This window comes from Mytilus edulis, chromosome 13 (assembly GCF_963676685.1).
Source record: "Mytilus edulis chromosome 13, xbMytEdul2.2, whole genome shotgun sequence".
In the NCBI taxonomy this organism is placed as follows: Eukaryota; Metazoa; Mollusca; class Bivalvia; order Mytilida; family Mytilidae; genus Mytilus; species Mytilus edulis.
Window position 1 is genome coordinate 25799306 of NC_092356.1, and position 24524 is coordinate 25823829.

Here is a 24524-nt window from a genome sequence, read left to right on the forward strand (position 1 = left end):
AAGTTTCCGTAAAATTTGACGTCATAAAGAATTTTTAAAATATATAACGCCACACTGGAATGAGTAGGATATAGGATTCTTCTTAAGCATTTTTAACATTTGTAATGTAAGATTTTAAAGTCGTTTAATATTTGCAATTCTTAGAATTAATATATTTATTGTTAATCATTTCTGAAACTTTTCACAAAACGTTGTTTACCTACTGTGATACGAACTTTTTTAAACTCACAGTGATACATTTTTTATTTTATTTTCCTTAAATATCTTTTTGATTTTTGATGAAATATCAAACATAATTTGGTGTAAGCTATTTGTTTTCTCTTGCTTAAAAATATGTGATAAATAGATTATTACATGTCATTTTGCATATGGTCCCTGGTATCAGCCCACGACCCATATCAAGCCCTCGGGCTAAAGCCCTCTGGCTTGATATGGGAGTCTAGGGCTGATACCAGGGACCATATGAAAAATGCCATGTAATAATCTATAAGTACAATTATTTTGGAGAAAAAGATAATAACTTGTACAACTCACTATTTCTAAGTTATATTTGTTTCTTCTTATTCAAAAACTCTTCTCTTTCGGGTTTGTTAGTTCTGATTTTGTTGGGGCATTTTGTCGTATTTTTTAAATTTACATTGTGTTTGTGTTTGTTTTCTTATTTTCAAGTGTTTTTTAATATTGATTTTGAAATGTTAGAATTTTTACAGACGAACGAAGGACGCAAAGTAATAACATTAGTTGGCATGACACCTTATGCAAATTTAGCTAAACAGCTTGAAGCCACATGAATACAGACTTCTGGTGCAAAGTGACATAGTCGTTAAAAGCAAAAATAAATGTTACCCTTCAACCATTTATTTTCAAACACACATCAGTACAAAAAGTCGCATACATTATATCATATATTGAAAAACAAAAGTCAAGCCTAATAGATTAGATAACCTTTTTGTTTGCACAAGACAAGGAAGCATGGCATCTTGAATTGCACAATAAGTTCAATTATATGGTCTAGCAACATTGATTAAAAAGCAATGCTGCTGTCCATTAGATTCCGTTTGCTTCAGCTGCTCTTTTTTTTTTTTTGCTTTAAAGGGTCAATACACTGAATTTGGTTGAGTTGTCCTTGTAGTGCATAATATCCACTTATATTCTCCATCTTGACATGACTGATAGTCAACAAGGTCTACTTGACAATGGGAATTAAAGTCTGTAGATGTTATAGGACGAACAACTAATTTGGTGGTTTCAGAGCGACTTTTTTTCAAAATACACATCTGAATAAAAAGTCTGATAATTTCTCTGCTGATATTTGCAAATTGTTTTTTTAACTCTTTACATGTTTTGTGAATGATTGGCTCCATGACCAACCCCAGAATGTGCATTTCTAATCAACTGGTAAAGTTCATCTACTGTACAATAATAAATTTTTCAATTACTGCTACTCTCAAAACACCATAATGCCTTAAAAATATCATTGAAGAGCAGTCTTTTTAGAACTTATTTTTGCTTCCTTACATTACCAATAGCCTCTCTGTATCTTTCACATGTAAATATTGAATTATTAGAAGATTTATTGTCATCACACAATTTAATTATTTCATCGTGAAATTTCTTTTCTGAATACTGTTTCCAAACTCTACACATTAGTTTTGACCACTAAACTGAACATTTTTGCTCATATATTTGGTATTTTTATATAAAATGTACTAACATATGGAGAGTTAAACTTACACCTAAAACTATTATGCATTGTGACTTAGATTCTGTACATTTATTTTTTGCAGGTATGAAATCAAAGTATCTTAACGAGAACTGCATTGATTTCAAACCTTTATGTTATTCAATTCCATGTCCAAAAGTTGTAGTAGTAGCAGTTGGAGCAATATCTGGTATATGTAATGCTGAGGCACAAGTTAAGGAAAACAACGAAAAGTCGATAGACCTTGAATCAATAGAGCAAACATTTAGTAACGTGATTCTTACTGAACTTAAGGAAAAAGTTGGTCAAGTAATTGAACAACTCAAAGGACAAGTTCATAACATCACTTGTGATCAAATTTGTGCAATCATTGGTCAAGTTTGCGACCCTAGCATCTCAGACGAATTTAAATCTGTAATTTTGGATATCATTAAAAATATTTTACCTAGAATTATCAAAAGACAATCTCAGAATGGTAATACAAACACTAACAATAATCATGAGGATGCAGTATTCTGTAGTACATGTGCCGGATTAAATCAACCAATGTCCATGTGTTTTCATGGAATAATAGATGAAATGGTTATATCGAAATCAACTAGTCATTTATCTTCCATCTTCAGTGATGTTCACATGCAACGTACATTTCTTCGAAGAACTGGAGATCAGCAATCCCTTAAGAGAACTTCACGAAGGGTGTACAACCAGATACATGTATCAAACATTCCGTTTAAACCTGGAGACTCAGGCACTTGCATTTATACAGTACAGCCGTCTGCTGGATGCATTGGAATGGCGATTGCTAATCATCCTCAAAGTGGATGCATTGCAACACCTATAAAAGAGATTTTGAAACATTTTAAAATCAAAATTAAGTAGAATTTCCGCTGAATGAAATGAATTGCGAAAACGTTTACAGACAGTTATAAATCTATTTTACAGATGTTTTCGTACAATGTAATACGCTACATGTTACTTTTTAATTACCAAAAAAAAGTGAGCAGAAATAGTGCTAACAATTTATAAATGACATTTTTTTTTAATGCTGACTTTATTGTTTTACCACCATACTTTAATCAAATCATGTGTGGTACTAGTATATGAATTAAATTACCAACAAATGAATTTATAATTATGTGTTAATATTTTAATGCATTTGATGTTGATGCTGATGCCAGATAATTGTCAATTCAAAAAACTTTTTTTCAAATCAGTGGTGTTAAAAGTTTAACATGTGTTATAGACAGGGACATATGATAAAGACACTGGCTTTTTTTTCGTATGTTGATCTTAACTAATAAAGATAAGAATATGTAGTATGACTGCTCATGTTACAACTATATACATCTAAGACCAACACACAGGCGAAGGATGCCAATAACTACAGGTCACAGTGTGGCTTTTAGCAATTAACAAAAGTATCATTGTGTAGAAAGCTATTAAAGACCATACCGGAGTACGTCTTCTGTGGTCGTATCAAAATGTGTCCTGCTGAGAATTTTACAAGGTTATTTAATAAAGGTTTGTTGTACACCTAAGATGTTTCCCTGGGTTCTCACAATGTCAACAAAACAGAACGACATACATATTAATAATATTAGCAGAGATTTGTCTAGATTTAAAACAAGATTTATTCCAACATTTTTCGATTATTAAATGAACAAAGAATCTGTTAAAATTGGCGATATAGTTGAGCGTTTGGTTTTGTCAGTGTCAATGAAATTCTCCTTTTTTTTAAATAATCTTGGAATTTCTGTTATTTAAAACAGATCAGTTGGATTCAAACATGGATGCTTATTTCTGTAACTTTCGTAATTTTTAATAATAAAGTTTTCTTGACAGGTATGTTATATGATAAAACACACACCCATCAATTTGTAACTTTATTGACTGGTTACAATTTATGAATACATAGCTTTACATTGCCATTGATTTTATTTGAATATGTCACTCAATTGCATTGTATTGGGTTTTACTTCTTAAGCTACGGGCTAGGCATGAGGTGTGAATATATAAAAATGTTGGTCAATGCAGTGATGTTTCATATGTCATCCTAATACTGTAATTACTAAAACATGCATCGGGCTATAGATATAATATATTTATCAGACATGGTTTGGCTATTACATTATCAAAAATAGTGGACGAATTCCAGCTGTTCAATGTTATTCTTAAAAAATATATATATAAACGTACCAGTTGCAGTAATTTAGAACAAAAATGTCAAATGTGATGTCAAGCATATTGGGTAAAAAGTTATCAACAGGTACCAGGATTATAATTTAATACGCCAGACGCTCAGATCAAAATAGTTATAAAGCCAAACAAGTACAAAGTTGAAGAGCATTGAGGAAATTCAAAACAATTATGCCAAATACGGTTAAGGTAATCTTCTCCTGGGATAAGAAAATACTTAGTTTTCCGAAAAATTCAAAGTTTTGTATACATTTGTAAAGCTTTATCAAAGTGATATTAACAAGATCTCAAATATAAGCTTTGGTAGTATTTACTAATTTGCGCACTTTGCTGCCATGTGACGCCAGTTTATACTCGTTCTTCATTTTATTTTAAAAAGATTTAAATGTACCTACTGACAAAGCCATTGGATATGATTGCCACTATCAATTAAATCTCTTATAAAAAGATCATACTCTTTATCGAGATTTTGTGTTACCTTAGGCCTTTCTTGCTTTTGACAGCTCTAAAACGTGTATACTGGGTTTCAGATTTTCAATTCTTTTTTGCCTCGAGCATCAATGAATAAATATTAATCGTCGAAATAAGCTGCTGGTCCAGTAAACTCTGCGCTATAATGTTATTAGTGAAAGAAACAATTATTTGAAAGTGAAATTTAAGCTTATGTTATCCATTGTATCAAGTGTAAAAAACAAAAATAAGCAAAGACCCATCGAAACAACATCTGATAAACATATTTAATAATACTTTTAGATATTTGGATGATATTTTGGCTCTCAATAATGACGACTTCAGTATGTATATTAATGAAATTTATCCTGTTGAACTTACTTTAAATAAAGCTAATACTAACAATGACCACTGCCCTTTTCTCGATCTTGATATCTATATCACTAATGGAAAGCTGAATACTAAAATTTATGATAAAAGGAATGATTTTTTATTTCCTATCGTTAATTATCCGTTTTTAGATGGTGACGTTCCCTTGTCACCATCTTACGGTGTTTATATATCTCAACTTGTACGATTCGCTCGTGTATGTAACAATGTTTTAGATTTTAACGAGAGAAATTTATGTATTACTGAAAAATTATTACACCAGGGTTTTCGATATCACAAACTAGTCAAAACATTTACTAAATTTTATCATCGGTATAAAGACATCATTCGTAAATATAGCTCAACATGCAGATTTCTAATACGTTCAGGTATTTCACATCCAATTTTTTATGGAAATATTCTTTATAAAGCACAAAGGTGTCAGTATTCACCTCAGAAACTTACAAAACCTTTGAATAGACGACTTATTAAGAAGGGATATAATTACGATACTGTTGTCAAGTCATTAAAGATTGCATATTTTGGCGTTAATATTGAGTCACTGATAATGTCTTTGCATCGGAACTAAACACATTTATTCTAAAAACAGTTGTTGGCATGACACGGGTTATGTTCTTCTCATATATGTTATGATGGTATTTTCATCGCTACATTGAAGACCTGTTGGTGACCCTCTGCTGTTGGTCGGGTTGTTGTCTCTTTGACACATGCCCCATTTTCATTCTCAATTTTATTAATAAAAGTAAAATCACAAAACTACTGAAATCTGAGAAAAATTCTAAATGGAGAATCTCTAATCAAATGGCAAAATCAAAAGCTCAAACACACCTAACGAATGAATAACAACTGTCTTACTCCTGACTTGATACAAATTTTTCTATGTGGAAAATTTTGGATTAAACCTGGTTTTAAAGCTAGCTAAACATTGCACTTGTAAGACAGTCTTATTAACTTACATATGTTAAATAAATATTCCAGAAGTAAGCTTTTCTGATCACTTGGTGTCCTTCATTCATCATTAACATTAACCTTTCCAAAAATCTTAACTGAATTTACACTACTTGGCCAATTTAAGCCTGGGCGACAATCACTATTTGGGTTTATAGTTTAAAACAAACAAAAATCATCGATCAACTCCTAATTTCTTCTGTAGTCGGCTAATATTGGTGTGTTGCTGCTGATATGATGCATCGCCATTAAACGCTATTTTCACTATGTTTTGCCTAATTAGAGAAGATACAGCAGATAAAGAAAAATTGAGAAAGCACAAAAAAACAAGAGAACAGAGTAAACAGAGCTTCTTTTATGATCGAGTTGCAGATCGAGTATATGTTTTGTTTACTTCCGCTGATTTTATTTCGATTAACCGCATTGGCCTTTGAAAACTTCCACTCCTGAAATAGCTTCTTGTTAATGAATGATTTCCTTTATTCATTCTTTAAATATTGATTATAAGTTTACTTCATACCAATTAACATTTTGGTACAGTCAGTTGTATAATACCTTTTTTTCTCGTGCAAGTTTTTAACATACATGTAGAAATAATACGATCGTTCATAGATGTTATGTAGTGTATCGGTAGGAAATAACGTATATCATCTTATCCGCATGTAATCTTATCATAACCACTACTGCGTGTGTAAATATAACCTTCAGCATATTTATTGGTTCCGCATTGTTAAACTGACATCTATGAACAAATCATAACATTCAAAGTAGATCGTGTGACAGTCTTATTTATGAGTGATTTTAGATTATCTGACATATATCGTATATATACACCGGGACTAATAGATTGTTTCAACTGTTCTGTAAGTTTATTCATATGTTCACTTGATAAGTCTCCTCTTAACTCTTGGGACAATTTGGAGCGCATGGGAGCTTTGCTATCTCACAGTATACAAAAACGAAAAGAGTGAACTATATAATGGCCCTGAATATGAACCATAATTTTCAATATCATGAAACCTTTCGTTTTCTAAATACGTTTCTGTATGAAGACTGAATTCCTTTTTCTGTCGGCTAACCTTCGAGAGAGTATCAGTATTGTAATGGCAATATGAAAATCAGCTGATACCCAACCACTCACCTTTTAATGAAATATATATTTTTTATTATATATATAATTAAAAAAAAAAAAAAAATATTTCAGTTCCATTCGGGAAAACAGATATTATGGACATATTTATTTTTCAAATCTTCAGATTTATTTTTCACTAGAAATCTGTTTCACTTTCCTTTGAAACAATTGATCATTTTCAAGAAATTTTACCCCGTTTTAACAATTATAGATGATTGAAGGGTATATAATGTGCGTCATGTCATGCACAATCACATCGCTGAAAGTGCCACCCTTTCCCATCAAAAAAGAAAAATCACACTGTAAATATTTTGCAGATTCATATCAAAGTCACAAGAGATACATTATGATTAGTATGTTAAATGGTGTTGCGATTCTTGAATAATATAGTGGGTCTTTAGTTTTAAATACGACTGATTGACATAATAGTAGAATGGAAAATACTGGATTTTCTTGAAATCAATCAATTCACCCGTAAAACATTTGCCAATTTACATTGATGTCTGATGTCAAAAAACAGTAACTTTCTACTTTTACTTTCATTTTCGTGCTTTTTCAATTGTTATATGAGTTCAGATTAAACGACCACTGTATAAACGACCTGTTTAAAAAAATCTGAAAACTAACGATGTTTGAAAACAAAGAAAACATTTTATTGACGTTGTTTCGTATCATACTGATACCCTAGATTCAATCCCAATTGTTTATTATGAAACAACTGCCCTATATAAATATGATAGATACGTTATCAACAGAGAGTCAAATAAGGAAATTCATTTTTATCTTCATACGGGTACTTGTCGACATTTACCAAACGAATTGCATCATCTTTTCTGTTTTAACCCAGATGTAAGTTTTGAATAACATTCATGTTATATTACAAATTACGGTGTATTTTTTATACAATGTTAAATCTGATTTGTTTCCTAATTACAAAGTAAAGTTTCCAAGTTTCAATGAAAAAACATATTTTTGAAATCAATGTAATACTAGTAATACAGTATCATAGATGCAATAATTTAAACGTATTATGATATGATTAAAATAACACCGGTGAAAATAACCTGTTAATTGAGTTTGGTTTAATTTTCAGCAATATCATATAATAACATAACATTTTGTGAGTAAATCCACTTGATTAAGGATTATGTACCCTTTTATTGAGTCATCGCTAAACATTTGGAAATCTTATAGAAATTCCACAGCCTTTCCTGTTGTTCAACAAAATGTTAAATCTCTATTAATTATTATCTTTGCTGTTTTGATACTATTTCAGTTTGACATTTTCGTAGTTCACAGGCTACAGAAGGGGTCATAAACCTTAAACAGTATGAGTCATCGACGAGATTCTAGAGGAAGCTCAAGAGGCACACAAAATCATTGGATGCAACGTCCTCCGCCTCGAATGCAGACAGGCTTAAATCAGTATTCTGGCTACAACCAACATCCACTAATTCCCCCATCACCACCACCATCTCAGTATGGTCAGGCAATGATGCCTCCACCTAATATGTATTCAAATCAACAGGCTAATCAGCCAACACAGTGTAAGAATTTAAAAAAAAAACTTTCTTTTAGTATGGTCGAACAATTTACAATTGTGTTTTGCAAACATTTTGTGTAAAGCAGGAGAAAAAGGATGACACGATTTTATCAATCTCATGAAATTCAAATTCCAGTAGATAGATGTAAGCATATGTGGTATGAGTGCCAATGGGACAACGTTCCATCCAACTCACAATTTGAAAAAAGTAAACCATTATAAGTCAAAGTACGGCCTTCAATACGGTGCTTTAAAGGGCTCCAAAAATTAGTGTAAAATCTTACAGTTAAACCAACGGTTTAATCTATTGTGGATTCATTTTTACTCGTTGGATACTAATTTTTATGGATTTCGTGAGTATAAGTACCACGAATTTAAATGTTCAACGAATAATAAAGTGTCAATAGGTTTTGTAAATAGAGATTGGCAAAACCACGAAATCAAATATCCACGAATACGCAAGTTTTAAACATTCCACGAAAATTGGTACCCACGAAAATAAATAAATCAACTTTATATGAAAAACGAGAAATGAGAAACACTTAAGAACCCCATCAATAAACGACACCCACTGAACATCAGATACACACTATATATAGCTTTAAACAAGTAAAGTAATGATACGGCAAATTTTATCCCCATGAATTCAGAAAATTATCCGAAAATAGTATAAATCTGAATAAAACTTGTTTGTTGTTCAGATTATAAATGTACTTGTCCTATTTCAGTAAATACTTTTATTTCGTCTTCATTATTATCTTTACGTTTTTTTGTTGGTTGATTTTGCATTTTAAGCCAAATAAGAATTCATATGCATACATACTCTTTTTTTTAAGTGGCGACAACATATGAATATTTACTTTTTATAAATATTGTTCTGATAAATTATATTTCCTATGCACACGGTTTGTTAACCTAAGCGTAAACGTCACTGGTTTTAAAAAAGCTAAAATATTCTTTTGACATATTGACCCTTTTTTATATCTTGCCTTTGATGAATTTGAAGTAAATGTTCATTTCTGCTTGTGTGTTCGTTAGTGAAACCACAGGACCCTCTCTTCTTTTCCTCTGTGTTTAGATTTATAAGAATACGTTCTAATATGACGTCCTTACTTCATTTTGTAAACAAAGCCATGTTCTACTAAGCACAACATATGATTAACACATGCGCACAAACTTATGCTTACATTCCTGTTATTATTTTTCTTAATGTCGTACTGAAATATATACATTTTAGCAACGTACATACATTTTTTTATTATTTTTTTTTAGAACATATATTTGCCATTGTTTACCCTGCTATTGGTTAATTAATATGGTTTAAAAAGAAAATATAATACACATTATCCACAGGGAGAAAACGGGAAAACCTAAAATTTCGTAGGTATTTTCTATAAATAATGTATTTGTGCTATTAAATAAAGACAATATTAGTATACCACTATTAAAGATGTGGTATGAGTTGCAATGAGAGAACCCTTCATCCAAGTCAAATTTAGTAAAAGTAAACCATTATAGATCTATGAGTGTGACTGTTCCTCTTGTATCTTTCGCCCCTCTTTTTCAAATAAAGGCCTTCAACACAGAATTAAAATATATAAGGCAGCACTCGCACCAGCAAAGTGGAGAGGGATTATTATATGTTTTGATAACTTGTTCTCAATCAACTATAAATAAACATGTTTAAACTAAGTTGAAATCTAAATCTAATTCAGCACTTGTTCGCTATAGATATGTATGTACCGGTACCGATGCCCCAACAGCAACAACCTCCATCACCAATGCCACCACCGATGCCACCACATATGCCACCTCAATACATTCCTCCATTGATGTCACAACCAATGTACCAACCAACGAATCATGGGTCGACATCAGGTACCGGTATTACAAATGTCTTTTCCATATATCAATAGAATATTTTTATGTTTCCGTCTTTTGACTCTGGCTTTTATAATTTTTCGACAGGTTACCTTTTATGTGGTAAGACATCCTGATACTCGGTCAATGACGAGCAACCAAAAATGAATTAAAATCAAATATTATATTTGATGAAATTTATGGAGAAAGTTAACTGTTTTCCGATGATTTAGTCATCTATAGAAAGCATTAAATAGTTAACCTTCTCTAAAAATTGTATCGACTAAAATATTGAACTTACGCATTTGCTTGGCCGAGTACGGACTGTCCTACCCCAGGGAAAGTAACCTGTCGAAAAAAATATAATTTACGGAGTAAAATGTCGGTAATATGAAATTATCTATTGATTCTTTTCTTCCGTTGCATCAAGTTTAAATTAGCTATCACTTTATCTGACAATACATGTTGGTAAATAGTTCTAGTACATTTAAAATGGACAGAAAAATAAGCTATCGTCTACAAAAACCTCTCTATTAAGACTCTTAATCTCTATAACTACTATGTTAATTTTTAATGACTTTGGTTGAACTTCGGCAGGTGTGCTATCGTATCTGTTTGTTCCCGATTTACCACAATTTTGGCTGTCATTAAATATACTCTAGATATTAAGTTGAGCTTAATGGTCAAACGTGCTCTCAGAATTTAATGCAATTGTTGATAAATTTTTATTTTAAGCATACGATTTGATGAAAATTGCCGTGAAGAATTATTTCATAATTGCTGCAATTCAAAAGTTGTTGATACTATATCATATACAAAATGATTATTGAATGAAATGACAAAAAATAGACCTTTAAAGTTAAACTTAGACGAATTTTGCTTTTCTCTTTCAATTATTATTTTGTCATATAGCTCATGACGTGTATTGTGCTTCTCGTATCCCTGGTGTCCAAAAAGCAAACGTACGAAATTTATTTGGTGTTATTTTAGTAACAAGTTATCAATATATCAATGATATTATCAATGTCAATTACACTTTATAAATTTGTTTCCGATTATAAACCATGAACAAATGTTGATTTGAACATCAATGTTGATTTTAATTTGAAGAAACATTAAATTACGCCTAGTTCCAAATTACATCACCTTGAAACTTAGTACTACTAAAATCTATATAAAGCCTTTCCAGAATAGTGCCATTTATCTTTTATTCTCATGATTTTAGAATAGTTATCAAAAGTACCAGGATTATATTTAGACGCGCGTTTCGTCTACATAATACTCATCAGTGACGCTCATATCAAAATATTATAAATACAAAGTTGAAGAGCATTGAGAACCCAAAATTCCAAAACGTGGTGCCAAATACAGCTAAGGTAATCTATGGCTGGGATAAGAAAATTCTTAGTTTTTCGAAAAATTCGAAAAAGTTTTGTTAACAGGAAATTTATTAAAATGACCACATTATTGATAAGACAGTTGTCTTGCGTGAAATAGGAATAAGGATTAACACAAGAAATACACTGCTCAAATTAGATCGTAAGATTAACTCTATAGCAATTATACTTAAACAAAAGTTAAAATCATTTTTAGGAAATTGTCATTGGAATAGTCATAATGGTGTTCAACCAACAGAATATGAAACTCGAGACATAAAACAATCATCATATGTACCACAAGGACAACGAAAATCAACACAGAAAATTAAAGAAAAAAGAGACAAAAATAAGGTTGATCCGAAAAGAGATGATGACGGATCAAGACAGATGAAGACGATTAAAGATGAAAGATTTAAAAAACTGAAATCGTTATTGGCAGATGACCCAACAGAGGACTACCAAAATAAAACAGGGTCACAAGATAATGCCATTAAAGGTAACCGTGGAGGTAGAAGGGACAAAGGACGAAATACACAAGAAGATGAAGAAGAACATTCGGGATCTTCAGAAGATAGTGAAATAGACAGTGGTGACTCAGATTGTGAATCTCAAAGCGATTTTAGTGACCAGCAGTCTAAAAAATATGACAGGGGAAGTCAAAGAAATCTGAGCAGCATCAAATCACATGGTCTGAACAAAAGGTTTGTAAAATCATCAGAAAGTGTCAATACTATAGGTTACAGAGAAACCAAACAGAGCAAAGGAGGAAAACGTGGTAATTATAGACAAAATGATAATACGAACTCGGATCAGTCATTTAATATTTTTGATAGTCATCATGGGAAGCAATCTGATTTTCAAAGAGGTAGAGGAAATGGTCAAAAAAAGGGAAGGGGAGGCAGTCAAAGTATGAGTGATAGCTTGAATGAACCAAATGCAAAAGAAGATGATACGCTAGGCCAACAGAAAAGAGGACCGATAGGTAGAGGTCGCGAGAGGGGTATGGAAAAGCGTGGTGGAGATAGATTATTAGAAAATGATCAGACGGACACCTCTGATGGACATAAAAATTACAAGACTGATAAAAGTCATAATCGAGTAGAGCGTAAGGATAGAAGTCAGGGTCGTCGAAAAGAAAAATATGACAAATTACAATCTGAAAGGGACGACACAGAGGACAATGAGAGTGAAATACCAGATGTTGATGATATTGAGGTATTTAAATTTTTGATAAAAAATTTCAAGGGAGGTTGTTCATTTGAAGATCTATTGAAGAACTGTCATCTTTTCCCTTACAACTCTAACATATGTCTTTGGTTCAAGAAACATAGTCGAAGATTTCATGTTTTCTGGGATGGAAAATCCATTGTTTATATCCAACCATTTTTCAGGGATGCAAACATTTGTGCCATTTGGAACAATAGAAAAAATCCCGGTCAGTGTGAGAACACTTCGTGTCATTTCTTTCACGTTTGTCGTCGTTTTATCCGAGGTAACTGCAACGAAAGTAATTGTTCGCTGTCCCATAGTTTCAGAAGCCGACACAATCGTCATTTAAAGAAGAAACTTGGCATAAGCGATTTTAGTGAAGCTGACATAAAAATTGTTTTAAATTGTAAATCCCCATCACTTTGTGTAGATTATATTTACAACAATGGGTGCAAGATAGAAAATTCAGATAAAAGATGTCCATACTTACATTTATGTCAAAACAAAGTATTTAGAAAATGTGAAGACCCATGCAAGTTCCAGAAAACGCACTCTATCACCCAGTTCCACAACAAATGGGTTCTAGAATCGTTTCATATGACGGAATGGGAAGAGGAACGAGTGCTTAAGACTATATATGTACCACCAAGACAAAGAGTAGAAAGTGAAAAATATTCCGATGATTCTGACCCCAGTCAAGTTGAAGATGGTATTGATGATTACAATACATATAAGGACGACAGCGACGTCAATGTCAGTACTGAAAGTCTTTCGGGTACTGCTTCTGGTCCGGTAAAAGCATCCCAAATGGTGATCACTTCTGATATCCAAAGTAAAGAGAACTTAACGGAAATTGACAAACCAAATAGTGGTCGAAGAGCAAGATTTGAATCAACAAAAAATATAACTTGTGGGATTGTGGGTAAAGATGATCTAGATCTATCTAAAATGTCTACATCCAAAATACTATTTAAAGATGGGGACGAGGATGATAACATAAAAGAAAGAGAGAGGATAATGATGCAAATGTGGGAACAGGAGGAACACGGCATGAATGCTACAGACAATAATAAAAGAGTCAAGCCAGAACCATTATGTCGCAACCCGTCAGATCCAGATTACCAGGAAACAAACCCATCTTTATTGAAAGACGAAGCAGAAAAATCCAAAATCTGCTTATTTGTGTCAAAAGATAAATGTCCGTCGCAATCATGTAAAAACCACCACCTACAAAGTGGATTGCCGTACTTGTGGCAATTAAAGATATCTAAAGAATGGGTCTCTTTTTCGTCGACAGAGAACGAGATCATAGAGAAAGCTTTTTGTAATGTACAAGATTATGTAGTAATGGAAGTAAGTTTTTATTATAATAGAATGTTTCAATATTACCTTTTGATAATATGGTAAATACAGTCAAGACGTTTATGGTATAATTCCTGACAAACCTTCGATTTAAAAAGCATAAGATCGATTTAAAAGTGCAGTTAACAATATCATGATCAAGTTCTGAACTCTTATATTGCAATGAGAGCAAGTGAAATATTGCAAATGACACAAATATCTATCATAGTTGTTAAAATCAAGGTTAGTAGTTAGCAATTATATATAACATAATATGCTGTTTTATGTGTAATTATTTAAGTAATACTAATCTCATGAATAATGCACATTCACCGAGATTTGAAATGGCAGAAAATACCTTTTTTGAGCTAATGTTAAGCATTGTATTGTTTAGAAAACCGGTAAAAGATATAGTTACCATATTTGGTTTGCAAAGATGCATGCCGTAATATTAAATGTTGATGACCAAGCAGCTAGTGGGGACAATCAGTGGAGTAATGTAAGACGGCTCAGTACTCATTCATTCGCTGAGAGGAAAACATCGGTTGACAGCTATTTAACACAGTGGAGGTGGTATTTGAAAGATGACAGTGATAAATGGACTATGTTTGACAAGGTCAGATTATTTCATCTTATATAAAAAGAAGATGTGGTATGATTGCCAATGTGACAACCTTCCACAAGAGACCACAATGACACAGACATTAACAACTATAGGTCATCGTGAGGCCTTCAACAATGAGCAAAGCCAATACCGCATAGTCAGCTATAAAAGACCCCGAAATGACAATATAAATCAATTCAAACGATAAAACTAACGGCCTCATTTATATAAAAAAAAATTAACAAAAAACAAATAAGTAAAACATAAAAAACGACAACCACTGAATTACAGGCTCCTGACTAGGGACAGGCACATACATATATAATGTGGCAGGGTTGAACATGTAAGTGGGATCCCAACCCTCCCCCTAATCTGGGACAGTGTTATAACAGTACAACATAAGAACGAACTAAAAAAATCAGCTGAAAAAGGCTTAATTTAGTTCCTTTCAGCGATGAAACATTGATAACTTGTGTTTCATTCTTTTTCTTCACATGGTTTACCTTTATAGCGAAAAGGGCCAACAACCAAAGTGGATAGTAAGGTTTTCTTAAAAAAATAGAAAATTGTTTTGTTGATTTTTAAGTTCATTTTTCAAAAATATGCAAATCACTATAATTTATACATTATAGTCTAAGAAATAATATATTGTATTAAAGATAACAGCGTATGAAGATATTTCGAATGCGTACAAATTGATAAATATAAATATTAAGTAAGAAATACATGTAAGATACATGTAAGGAACCGGTTTTCACTAGTTCGAACACTTTGATTGCAACTTCCACACAGAAAGTTGATCCTAAACGGTGTAAAACCTTGAAAATGTCTTACTAGTTGTGTCACAAAATATGTTTGTATTTTGCTTTGCAAAATATTGCGTCTATGGCCCCTGAGGAATTCTTTTTTAGGTGAGTGTGTTATGTATCGTTGAATCTTATACAACTCTATCATGCTCCTAAAATTGAGTATCATATGTTTGCATTACAGCCTCTGTGTTAAAAGCGATGCTGATGAATTAACAAATTCAGTGTACATCTTACAATACGTTGCCACTGGATTATTTAAATGAATTATTGGTTTTAAATATGTAACCAGTCTGTAAGGGTAATGTATATACGTACATATATCTGTGCTCGTTTAGTTTGGTTAACAATCAACATCTCCGTGAGCACACATAATTATAAATAGTCTATAATTGTTTTTGTTATTTTTCTACTTGTTATAAATAGAATTATCAGTTTTGCATCAAAATATATAATTCATAGTTTGACATAACAAATATATTTTATTGCTTTCAAAGGATGTGTTTTTGTTCACCCTTGAAAAGAAGTATCAGACAAAACAGAAGACGTATTTGTATACGAAAGAGAACGAAAACTTCATGTATAGGATAGACTTCATGAAGATGACACATGTGAACCTAGAAACAGATTATGTTAGACAAATTAACAGACGTCCTTTGTTTGTTTCAAAAGATGATGTACTTCAGAATCATTTGTAAGTATTGCACAAATATTAAAATTGTTAGTATTGCACGTATATTACAATTATTTGTTTTGCATTACTATCTATAATGAAAAGGTCATGACTACCTTAAGTTCTATATTTCATTCACGCTCAAATTCGAAAAGATTATGCAATGCTATAAGGTGTGATTATTGATAGAGACTTAGTGTTTTTTAAAAGTTCGAAACGAGTTCTCAATATTTTCATAAATGCAAATGTTAATCATTTAACAATATTGGTTGAAAAGAACAGTACCGATCTTAAGTGAATTTACAGCATTTCATTAAAGCATTTTCAATAAAGGACAAATCTAATCTAACCAGAATTTTTTTCGATAGTTTATGTTTAAACAGGCCTTTCCTTCGCTGCCTATTCTTTAATGCCCTTTCAACACATGCCATCCTTTTGATGGTAAACAAAATAGAGTGAATATAAATATGAATGGTTTTTTTTCAGGATAGAATCTAAAACCAATATTACCTTTGTTAACGGCACCTTGTACGTTTTAGTGAATGACTAATGTAAATGTAAACTAATCAAATAATGAAATAAGTGTTTATATTTGAAATCAACCATGACGTATTAATGTTGTTTGTCTGCTTATAGCCTTGTTTTTTTTTTCTGTATGGATACGCAGACAATAGTGTATTGTAGGTAGTACATCTTATATTATATCTTCTAACACTTTGAAAGCTTTCCATCACATAAGGGAGACAACTCATTAAAATTCATAAAAAACAATAATTCCAAAAAACATGGAAAAATTTGTGTTAAATTTTGTTTTAGTCCAAAGAATATACCATTTCCTGCAGCTATGGGTACAGTAAAACCAGTGCATTTCTATAACTGGGACTGTGCACATGACTTTGAACTGGTTGAACTTGAGACGACATGGAAAGAGTACAGGGAAGTGGTGACATCACTTACCGATACCATGGATCCAGATCGATTTGAGTTCAAGTTTATCTATCGAATTCAAAATAGAAAACTATGGAGCGAATATGACATGTAAGTTTGATTGGATTTCGATCTTGTAAAACAGAAGATAGTGGTCAACAATTTTAAAACGTTAAATGTAAATCAAAATTTAAGGTATATTACATGATAATGAAGCGGAAGCATGAATTAGGTTATCTATTTAAGATAAAAAGGTCGTGTAATTTTCATATTTAAGAAATCGTTCAATGTTATTTCTTATCCAAACTTCCTGATATTTGGATAATTGTTTGGCAAGTACTAATCTATTGTGAAGGAGATGACGATTTTCGTTTTAAAACAGTAACCTGAATATGGATTAATTCTATTTCTGGTGCAACGATTTTTTTCTTTAAGTGATGATTTGTTGAGAATGTGATATCACACTATGAAAGCATTTTTATTCCTGGTTATCATTTTTCATGGTTTAAGCAAAAGGTATATATTTGTTGATTGTGTGTCGACTGCTATTATCCTTTTTCTGACATTTTTTATCTTTTAAGTCTGTTTGTTTTGATCCTATATTAGTATCATTATAATAGAACTTTATGCATCTGTCATACAAGTGATAGGTTTAGCTTGCTTTAAAACAAGATTTTATCCACCTTTTTTTAATACGAAAATGCCTGTACTACGTCAGAAATTTTACAGTTGTTTTTCGTACATTTGATGCATGTTGAGCCTTTGATTTTATAAAATGTTAATAGACTTTTCGTTTTGGAATTTTCCTAGGAGTTAGTGTTTATCGCTGTTTTACTTTCCACTAGACAGAATTTTTGTATTAAAATGAAATGAAACTGATATGCAAATTTTTACAATAGTAGGTTTTTACGAGATGTTGATTAACTCAAAACAAATAGGGTTTTCTCTTTGAAGGCATATATTGAGTTACCAGTTAAGTGTATCAATTTCTGTTTTCAAATACTCGTCATCCACATATTTGATTTTGTTTTCTAATTAGTTGATTCGAAAGTCACTGATAGGTCCTATTTAGACAAACATTTTGCCTGTCATAAAGAACTATGTGTCTGGTATATTTTATGAGTTCTGTTTGAGCAACTGCTTACAGTATGCAGCTATAAGAACAATGTTCTGACAAATCTATGACCACAAATTCACTTACACATACTATCAATATTCCTTGTATCCGGTATACTACTGCTGCATTTTTTACGTACAGGTTCTGTTCTCAAATACTACATGTTGGCTAATAATGGGCTAAAGGCCGAACTTTATAAATTTGAATGCTATTTGTATGTGACGTTGGTTTATTTATGTTTTTTTCACAGCAAAAAGAATCATATGTTAGCTGATGCTGACCAAGATGGTAATGGTAAAACTATTGATGAAAGGAATTTATTTCACGGTACAGATTCTTTAAATACCTGCCGAGGTATTTGTACTAATAATTTTGACTTCAGAACAAGTGGTCGCAATGCAACTGTATATGGGGAAGGTTCGTATTTTGCTGTCCGTGCCAGAACTGGCAATTCATATACACAAGCAGATTTACCAACGGACATTCGTTTCATGTTTAGAGCCAAAGTCTTGGTCGGGCAGTTTACAGTAGGTAATCCTTCCCTCCGTCGACCTCCAGAAATTCCGGGGCAGGTTCATAAGTTGTATGATTCTTGTGTGGATGACGTCCAAGACCCAAAAATATTTGTTGTGTTTGATAGAAATCAGTGCTACCCCGATTACCTGATAATGTACACTGACAAAGAGACAAAGCCCCCTGTGGAAAAGTCTGATGCAAATCCAAATAATACTGAAAACCAAGTTGATGGTTTGGATCCATTAGTGCATTGTAAGCAAGTAGGAAGTTCAACTTCTACAACTATACAAAGATCCCTTCAGTCACCTCCTCATTTTGCTGAAAGTTCCCCGGTAGATGCAATAGCACGTTTCGTTGAGGGTCGAAAAAGAAAAGATGATAATTGTGTTCTGCAGTAAATAAAATTTTGAAATTTATTTTGCCATGATTGAATGGTATATTCTGATGGATTTTTTTGTCAAGTTGCATATCTAATTATATTGTTTTTGTCGAGCATTCGACTTATGTCACAGAAAGCTCGACATAGGGATAGTGATCCGGCGGCGGCGGCGTTAGCTAACTTCTTAAAAGCTTTATATTTTAGAAGGTTGAAGAACTAGATGCTTCATATTTTGTAAATAGATGCTTCATGTTACGAAGTTTCTGTCAGTCCAATGTCCAATGTCCTTGACCTCATTTTCATGGTTCTGTGAATACTTGAAAAAAAAGTTAACATTTTTTATAATGTTAGATTCTCTCTTTGTATAAGTAATATGATAACTGTATTTGGTATTTGCGTACCTTTCAATGTACTAGTGCCCTAATATTTTGTGTATGGAAGGACTTTAAGGTGTACATGTCCAGCTGGCAAGTGTCATCTGACCTTCACAATATTTTCATGGTTCAGTGGCTATAGTTAAGTTTTTGTGTTTTGGACTTTTTTTCTTATACAGTATGCAATAGGTCTACTATATTTAATGTATGGAATTATTGTAAGGTGTACATGTCTAGCAGGCAGGAGTCATCTGACCTTGACCTAATTTTCATGGTTCAGTGGCTATAGTTAAGTGTTTGTGTTTTGGACTTTTTGTCTCATACAGTATGCAATAGGTCAACTACATTTGGTGTATGGAAATATCTTATGATCTATATGTCAGTCACCAAGCTTTCGTTTGACCTTGACCTCATTTTCATGGTTCATTTCTCTGTGTAATGTTTTTTGGGTTTGGTCTGTTTTTCTTATACTATAAGCAGCAGGTCAACTATATTTGTTGTATGGGAGAATTATTAGGTGTGCATGTCTGCCTGCTTTGGTGTTATCTGACCTTGACCTCATTTTCATGGTTCATTGGTCAATGTTTAGTTTTCTTGGTTAGTGTAAGGTTTATGTGACAGTTGTCATAAAGCTTTATATTCAGAACTATCAACATAATATCAATGATAAGTAAAGAAGGCGAGACATTTCAGCGTGTGCACTCTTGTTTTCTAATGCAATAGTTTTGCCTTTCTCTGTTACGCGTACATCCACATAGTGTATTTTACTTGTTGAAAAATAATTGCCTGATGTGTTTATATATATATGTGTGTGTGTTTAATTTTCAGTTTTATAGTTTTAAATTTATGATGTATTTGTAAACATGATCTGACTCCTTGGAAAGCTGTCGATATGTTAACTTTTTGTCTAAACTATAGAAGGAACACTTGGAAATCTATCTTGATGATGTATTTGTTACAAGGGTATAGTAGTTAACTCACTTCTGCTATCAATATTTAGCAGTTTTGGTTAGATCACAAGGAGAAAATGGTGAACATGCTTAACTCATTCTTTTTACGAATCTATTCGGTTTTAAATAAGAATGGAAAGATTTACATGTTCTGCTTTTATAAATCGTTTCAGTTTAAAGGGGAAGTGATTCTATGATTTATAGATCAGTTCTTTTAAGAAGAGATTGTGGTAGTTTGTGGAAATGTTTTGACCGATTATTTGAATAACATATAACTGGTTTTAACAATTACTGTAAAATTATGTGTTCGTTAATTGTTTTAGTTTATTCATTAATAACTTAAAATAAAACTATAGATGATGTATATTTTTCTATATTCAAACCTGACATTTGTGAAATCATGTTGTTCAATACCGTTGTATCCATTAGTTGTTTTGGTTGCTTCATAATCAACAAAACTATATATGTCCAATTAGAAGTGATGTATGTTTTTCGATATTCATAGTTGGATGTTATTAAAATCTTTTCACTTTAACGACAGATTGTATAATATATAATCATATGTATTGCTCTGATGATCTAAAATAATGATTTTTGCTCTTTTTTTATCATTGTGATTGCATCTATGAAATTTGTATGTACTTCTTTTTAATATCTTATTGTTATATTTTTTCTCTTTTAATCATATGTTTTAAAATTAATAATATCTATTGTATCTGTAAACATGATTTATGTCTTGAAAGCAGTATCTGTGTTTACTTTTTTCTAAACTTTTTGATGAACATTAACAAAAATATAAATCACAAAAATACTGAGCTCAAAGGAAAATTAAAAAAGGAAAGTCCCGAATCAAATGGCAAAATCAAAAATATACTTTATACTTGCATTTGGCTGCAGTTTTGGTAAGATCGACAAAGGAGGAAAGGGTGAACATGCTAACTCTTCAATTGTAAGAGTCCCTTCGGTTTAACATTTGAAATGAAAGATTTACATGGTTGTGCCATTCATTTGTTACATATCATTTCAGTTTGAAAGAGGAGAAATTTCTAATTATGAGAGTTCAATATTTAAAATAAGAGCTGGTGGTAGTTTTCGGTGATGTTGTGACTTATTATATGAGTAAAAAAAAACTGATTATGACAATTACTGACAATTGCAAAATCATGTTATTCGTTACCATTGTATTCATTTGTTCTTTTGTTTTATTTATCATTAATTTTAAACAAAACTATAGATGTCCTTAGAAATGAGGTAAGTTTGAATTTCTATATTTATACTTTTATACAATTATTCTGCTCAGATCTAATTAGAGATATTGAATTTTAACAATTTTGAAATCATGTTGATTATATTCATGTAGTTTGTATGTATTCTTTTTTAACGTTGGCTTATTGTTATGATTATTAATCTTTAAATCATATGCTTTAAAATTGAAATATGAGACGATTAATTTTTATCTAGAGAGTTCAATACTTGAGAGAAGAGTTTGTGGTAGTTATTGGTAATGTTTTGACCGATTCTATAATTACAGGTGACAGATTTAGACAATTAATGACAATTATGAAATTATTTTGTTCGTTACCGTTTTATAGATCAGTTCAGTTGTTTTATTTTTATCTTATTCATTATTATACCTTAACACAAAACTATAGATGTCCTTAGAAATGAGGTATATTTTTCTGTATGTAAAACTAGATTTTTGTTTTGATTTTTTTAATTTTTTGACAGATTTTATGATCACATTGCACGGTTCCCCTTACGTAATAATTTCCACCTTTTTAGCTCATCCGGCCCAAAGGTTGAAGTGGGCATTTGTCATCAACTTGGCGTTAGTCGTCCGTCGTAGTCCCTCGTCGTTAACTTTTACAAAAATCTTCTCTTCTGAAACTACTAGGCCATCTTTAGCCAAACTTGAGCACAATCATCATTGGGGTATCAAGTTTAAAAACTTGTCCGATTACCCGGCCAACCAACCAAGATGGCCTCCATGGCCGAAAATAGAACGAAGGGGTACAATGTAGATTTTGACTTATATCTCTGAGACCAAAGCATTTAGAGCAAATCTGACATGGGGTAAAATTGTTTATCAGGTCAAGATCTACCTGCCATGGTATTTTCAGACAAATCTGACCACCAGTTGTTGGGTTGCTGCACTTGCATTGGTAATTTTATGGAAATTTTGCAGTTCTTGGTCTTTATCTTAAATATTATTAAAGATAGAGATGAACTGTAACAGAACAAATGCTCAGTAAACATGGTAAAGTAAGATAAAAAAAATATTCAAATAAGACAACATGACCAAAATGATCAGTTACCCCTTAATTTTTAACACATTTAAAAAAAAAATTCTTCTCCTCTGAAACTACATAGACAAATTTAACCAAACTTGGCTCATAAGGAGATATTGCCCTTTAAAGTCAAATTTAACATTTTTTTTATCAATTTTTGAAATCGTTTACGAAACAACTGACACAAATTTAACCATACTTGGCCAACATACACATAAGATATCTCGGGTTTTTTTTTAAATGTGTCCGATGACCCTGCCTGCCAACAAACATGGCAGATACTGCTAATGATATAAGATAGGGAGAAATGCAGCTTTCGACCTTTCTTTCTGAAACTAAAGCAAAAGTATAACAGTTGCATTACTTCATGTATTAATTGTAAGTAAAGATATCAGGTGTTCGATATACAATATACTGGATACTTGGCTGCACATGTGCAGTTTAAGTAAGACCAGCTAAGAAGAGTGCTTAGCCCATACTTTTATTTTTAAAGAATCTATTCGATTTCAAATTAGAAAGAAGAAAAAATTACATGTTCGCTCCATTAATTTTATTAATCATTTCATTTTGAAAGGGAAGCTAATCTATTCTTGTATTTTTTTTAATGATGTCTTATGATATATATTTTTTTTTGTCTTTAAATCATATGTTTCAAAATCAAAGTATATTATTTATTTGTAAACGTGATCAATTTCGTATTGTGTTTACTTTTTTTCTAAACCTGTCTTTAAACTCACTTAAGACTCCTGGTGAATCTGTAACAGTTTTGATGGGGACAGCAAAACAGAAGAAAAGTTCCCGTGTGTAGCCCATTCTTTGACTACAAATCTTCTAAATAAGAAAAGCAGATGAATTAGTAAAGAGATGTATACTAAAAAGTGTGGTATTAGACAGTCCAATAACTAGACATTAGTCATGAGTTTGAATGTCCCTCTGGTATCTTTCGCCCCTCTGTTAACACGAGCATGGTTTGTTTTATATAAAAGGTCTGGAAATACATTTTAATGAAACAAATATTAAAATTTTAACTGTCATTCCTTTGCTGGAATGGTCTATACCAGATATTTTATAAATATTTCGAACTTTTCCAAATTGTCATGTCTTTTTCGCTTGTGAAAGTCTGAAAATTTACTGAAACACTGAACATGTTTTTAAGTCGATCTCTTAGACCTTTCCAACCAATATTGTGATTTTAAAATAAATTTATTAGTTACATTTTTCATTGAATTGTTCTAAGCCATGTCACCAGTTGATGAGAAGGGTATATATTACATATATCTTTAAATAGATATAAATCATAAAAATTGTCACAACGATTTGAACTCAATTGTATTCATTATATTTAGTTGTGATAATTGGATATTTTACTGTTATACATAATTTATAATATTGTGAGCTTTGTTTGCTTCATATTACTATCAACTTATATTAGTAACAATAAATTATTGATATCCTGAATTGTTGAGTTTTATGTCTGATTGATGTTGAGTTTTATGTCTGATTGATGTTGACATTTGATGACGTTAATTGACGTGTTTCTATGTACAGCTTGCAATTCTATAGTGACTGCAATTAAGGTAGATCATAAGTAAATGTTTTTTGAGACAGAATTTTCTTATAATTTGCCAAAATGAAGATTTTACTATGCTTTTTTCAAAAATATAATAAAAAGTATGGGTCACCGTGCTATTTTTCAAGCTATGAGTCGTTGAAAATTGCCTAAATTTGGTTAGTTTATTC

At 31.7% G+C, this 24524-nt stretch overlaps 3 protein-coding genes across 3 annotated transcripts in view; all 3 read left to right on the top strand.

Annotated features, from left to right (window-relative positions):
• The window catches only part of LOC139501055 (uncharacterized), a 44171-nt gene extending 41344 nt beyond the window's left edge, over positions 1–2827 (top strand). Inside the window, exon 14 of the mRNA XM_071290022.1 lies at positions 1788–2827. Coding sequence (XP_071146123.1) covers positions 1788–2581 — 794 coding nt within the window. The 3' untranslated portion in view covers positions 2582–2827. The remainder of the gene's footprint in view (positions 1–1787) is intronic.
• LOC139501057 (uncharacterized) overlaps positions 1–19238 on the top strand; it is a 94231-nt gene extending 74993 nt beyond the window's left edge. The window contains exon 8 of the mRNA XM_071290023.1: positions 18528–19238. Within this exon, the coding sequence (XP_071146124.1) occupies positions 18528–19191 (664 nt within the window). The 3' untranslated portion in view covers positions 19192–19238. The remainder of the gene's footprint in view (positions 1–18527) is intronic.
• On the top strand, positions 6445–17275 carry LOC139501822 (uncharacterized). Its single transcript, XM_071291037.1, has 7 exons — positions 6445–6549; positions 8095–8365; positions 10093–10239; positions 11815–14162; positions 14545–14766; positions 16058–16254; positions 17050–17275. Exons 2-7 carry the CDS (start codon positions 8149–8151, stop codon positions 17273–17275), a joined length of 3357 nt encoding a protein of 1118 aa, XP_071147138.1. The 5' UTR covers positions 6445–6549; positions 8095–8148.
• Positions 19239–24524: the final 5286 nt, after the last annotated feature.

Excerpts from the sequence above, each read along its gene's own strand:
- LOC139501822 (XM_071291037.1), top strand. The coding sequence starts at position 8,149 with ATGAGTCATCGACGAGATTCTAGAGGAAGCTCAAGAGGCACACAAAAT. Across the intron at positions 8,366-10,092 it reads GGCTAATCAGCCAACACAGT|ATATGTATGTACCGGTACCG; the intron begins GTAAGAATTTAA and ends TGTTCGCTATAG. Across the intron at positions 14,163-14,544 it reads AAGATTATGTAGTAATGGAA|AAAACCGGTAAAAGATATAG; the intron begins GTAAGTTTTTAT and ends TGTATTGTTTAG.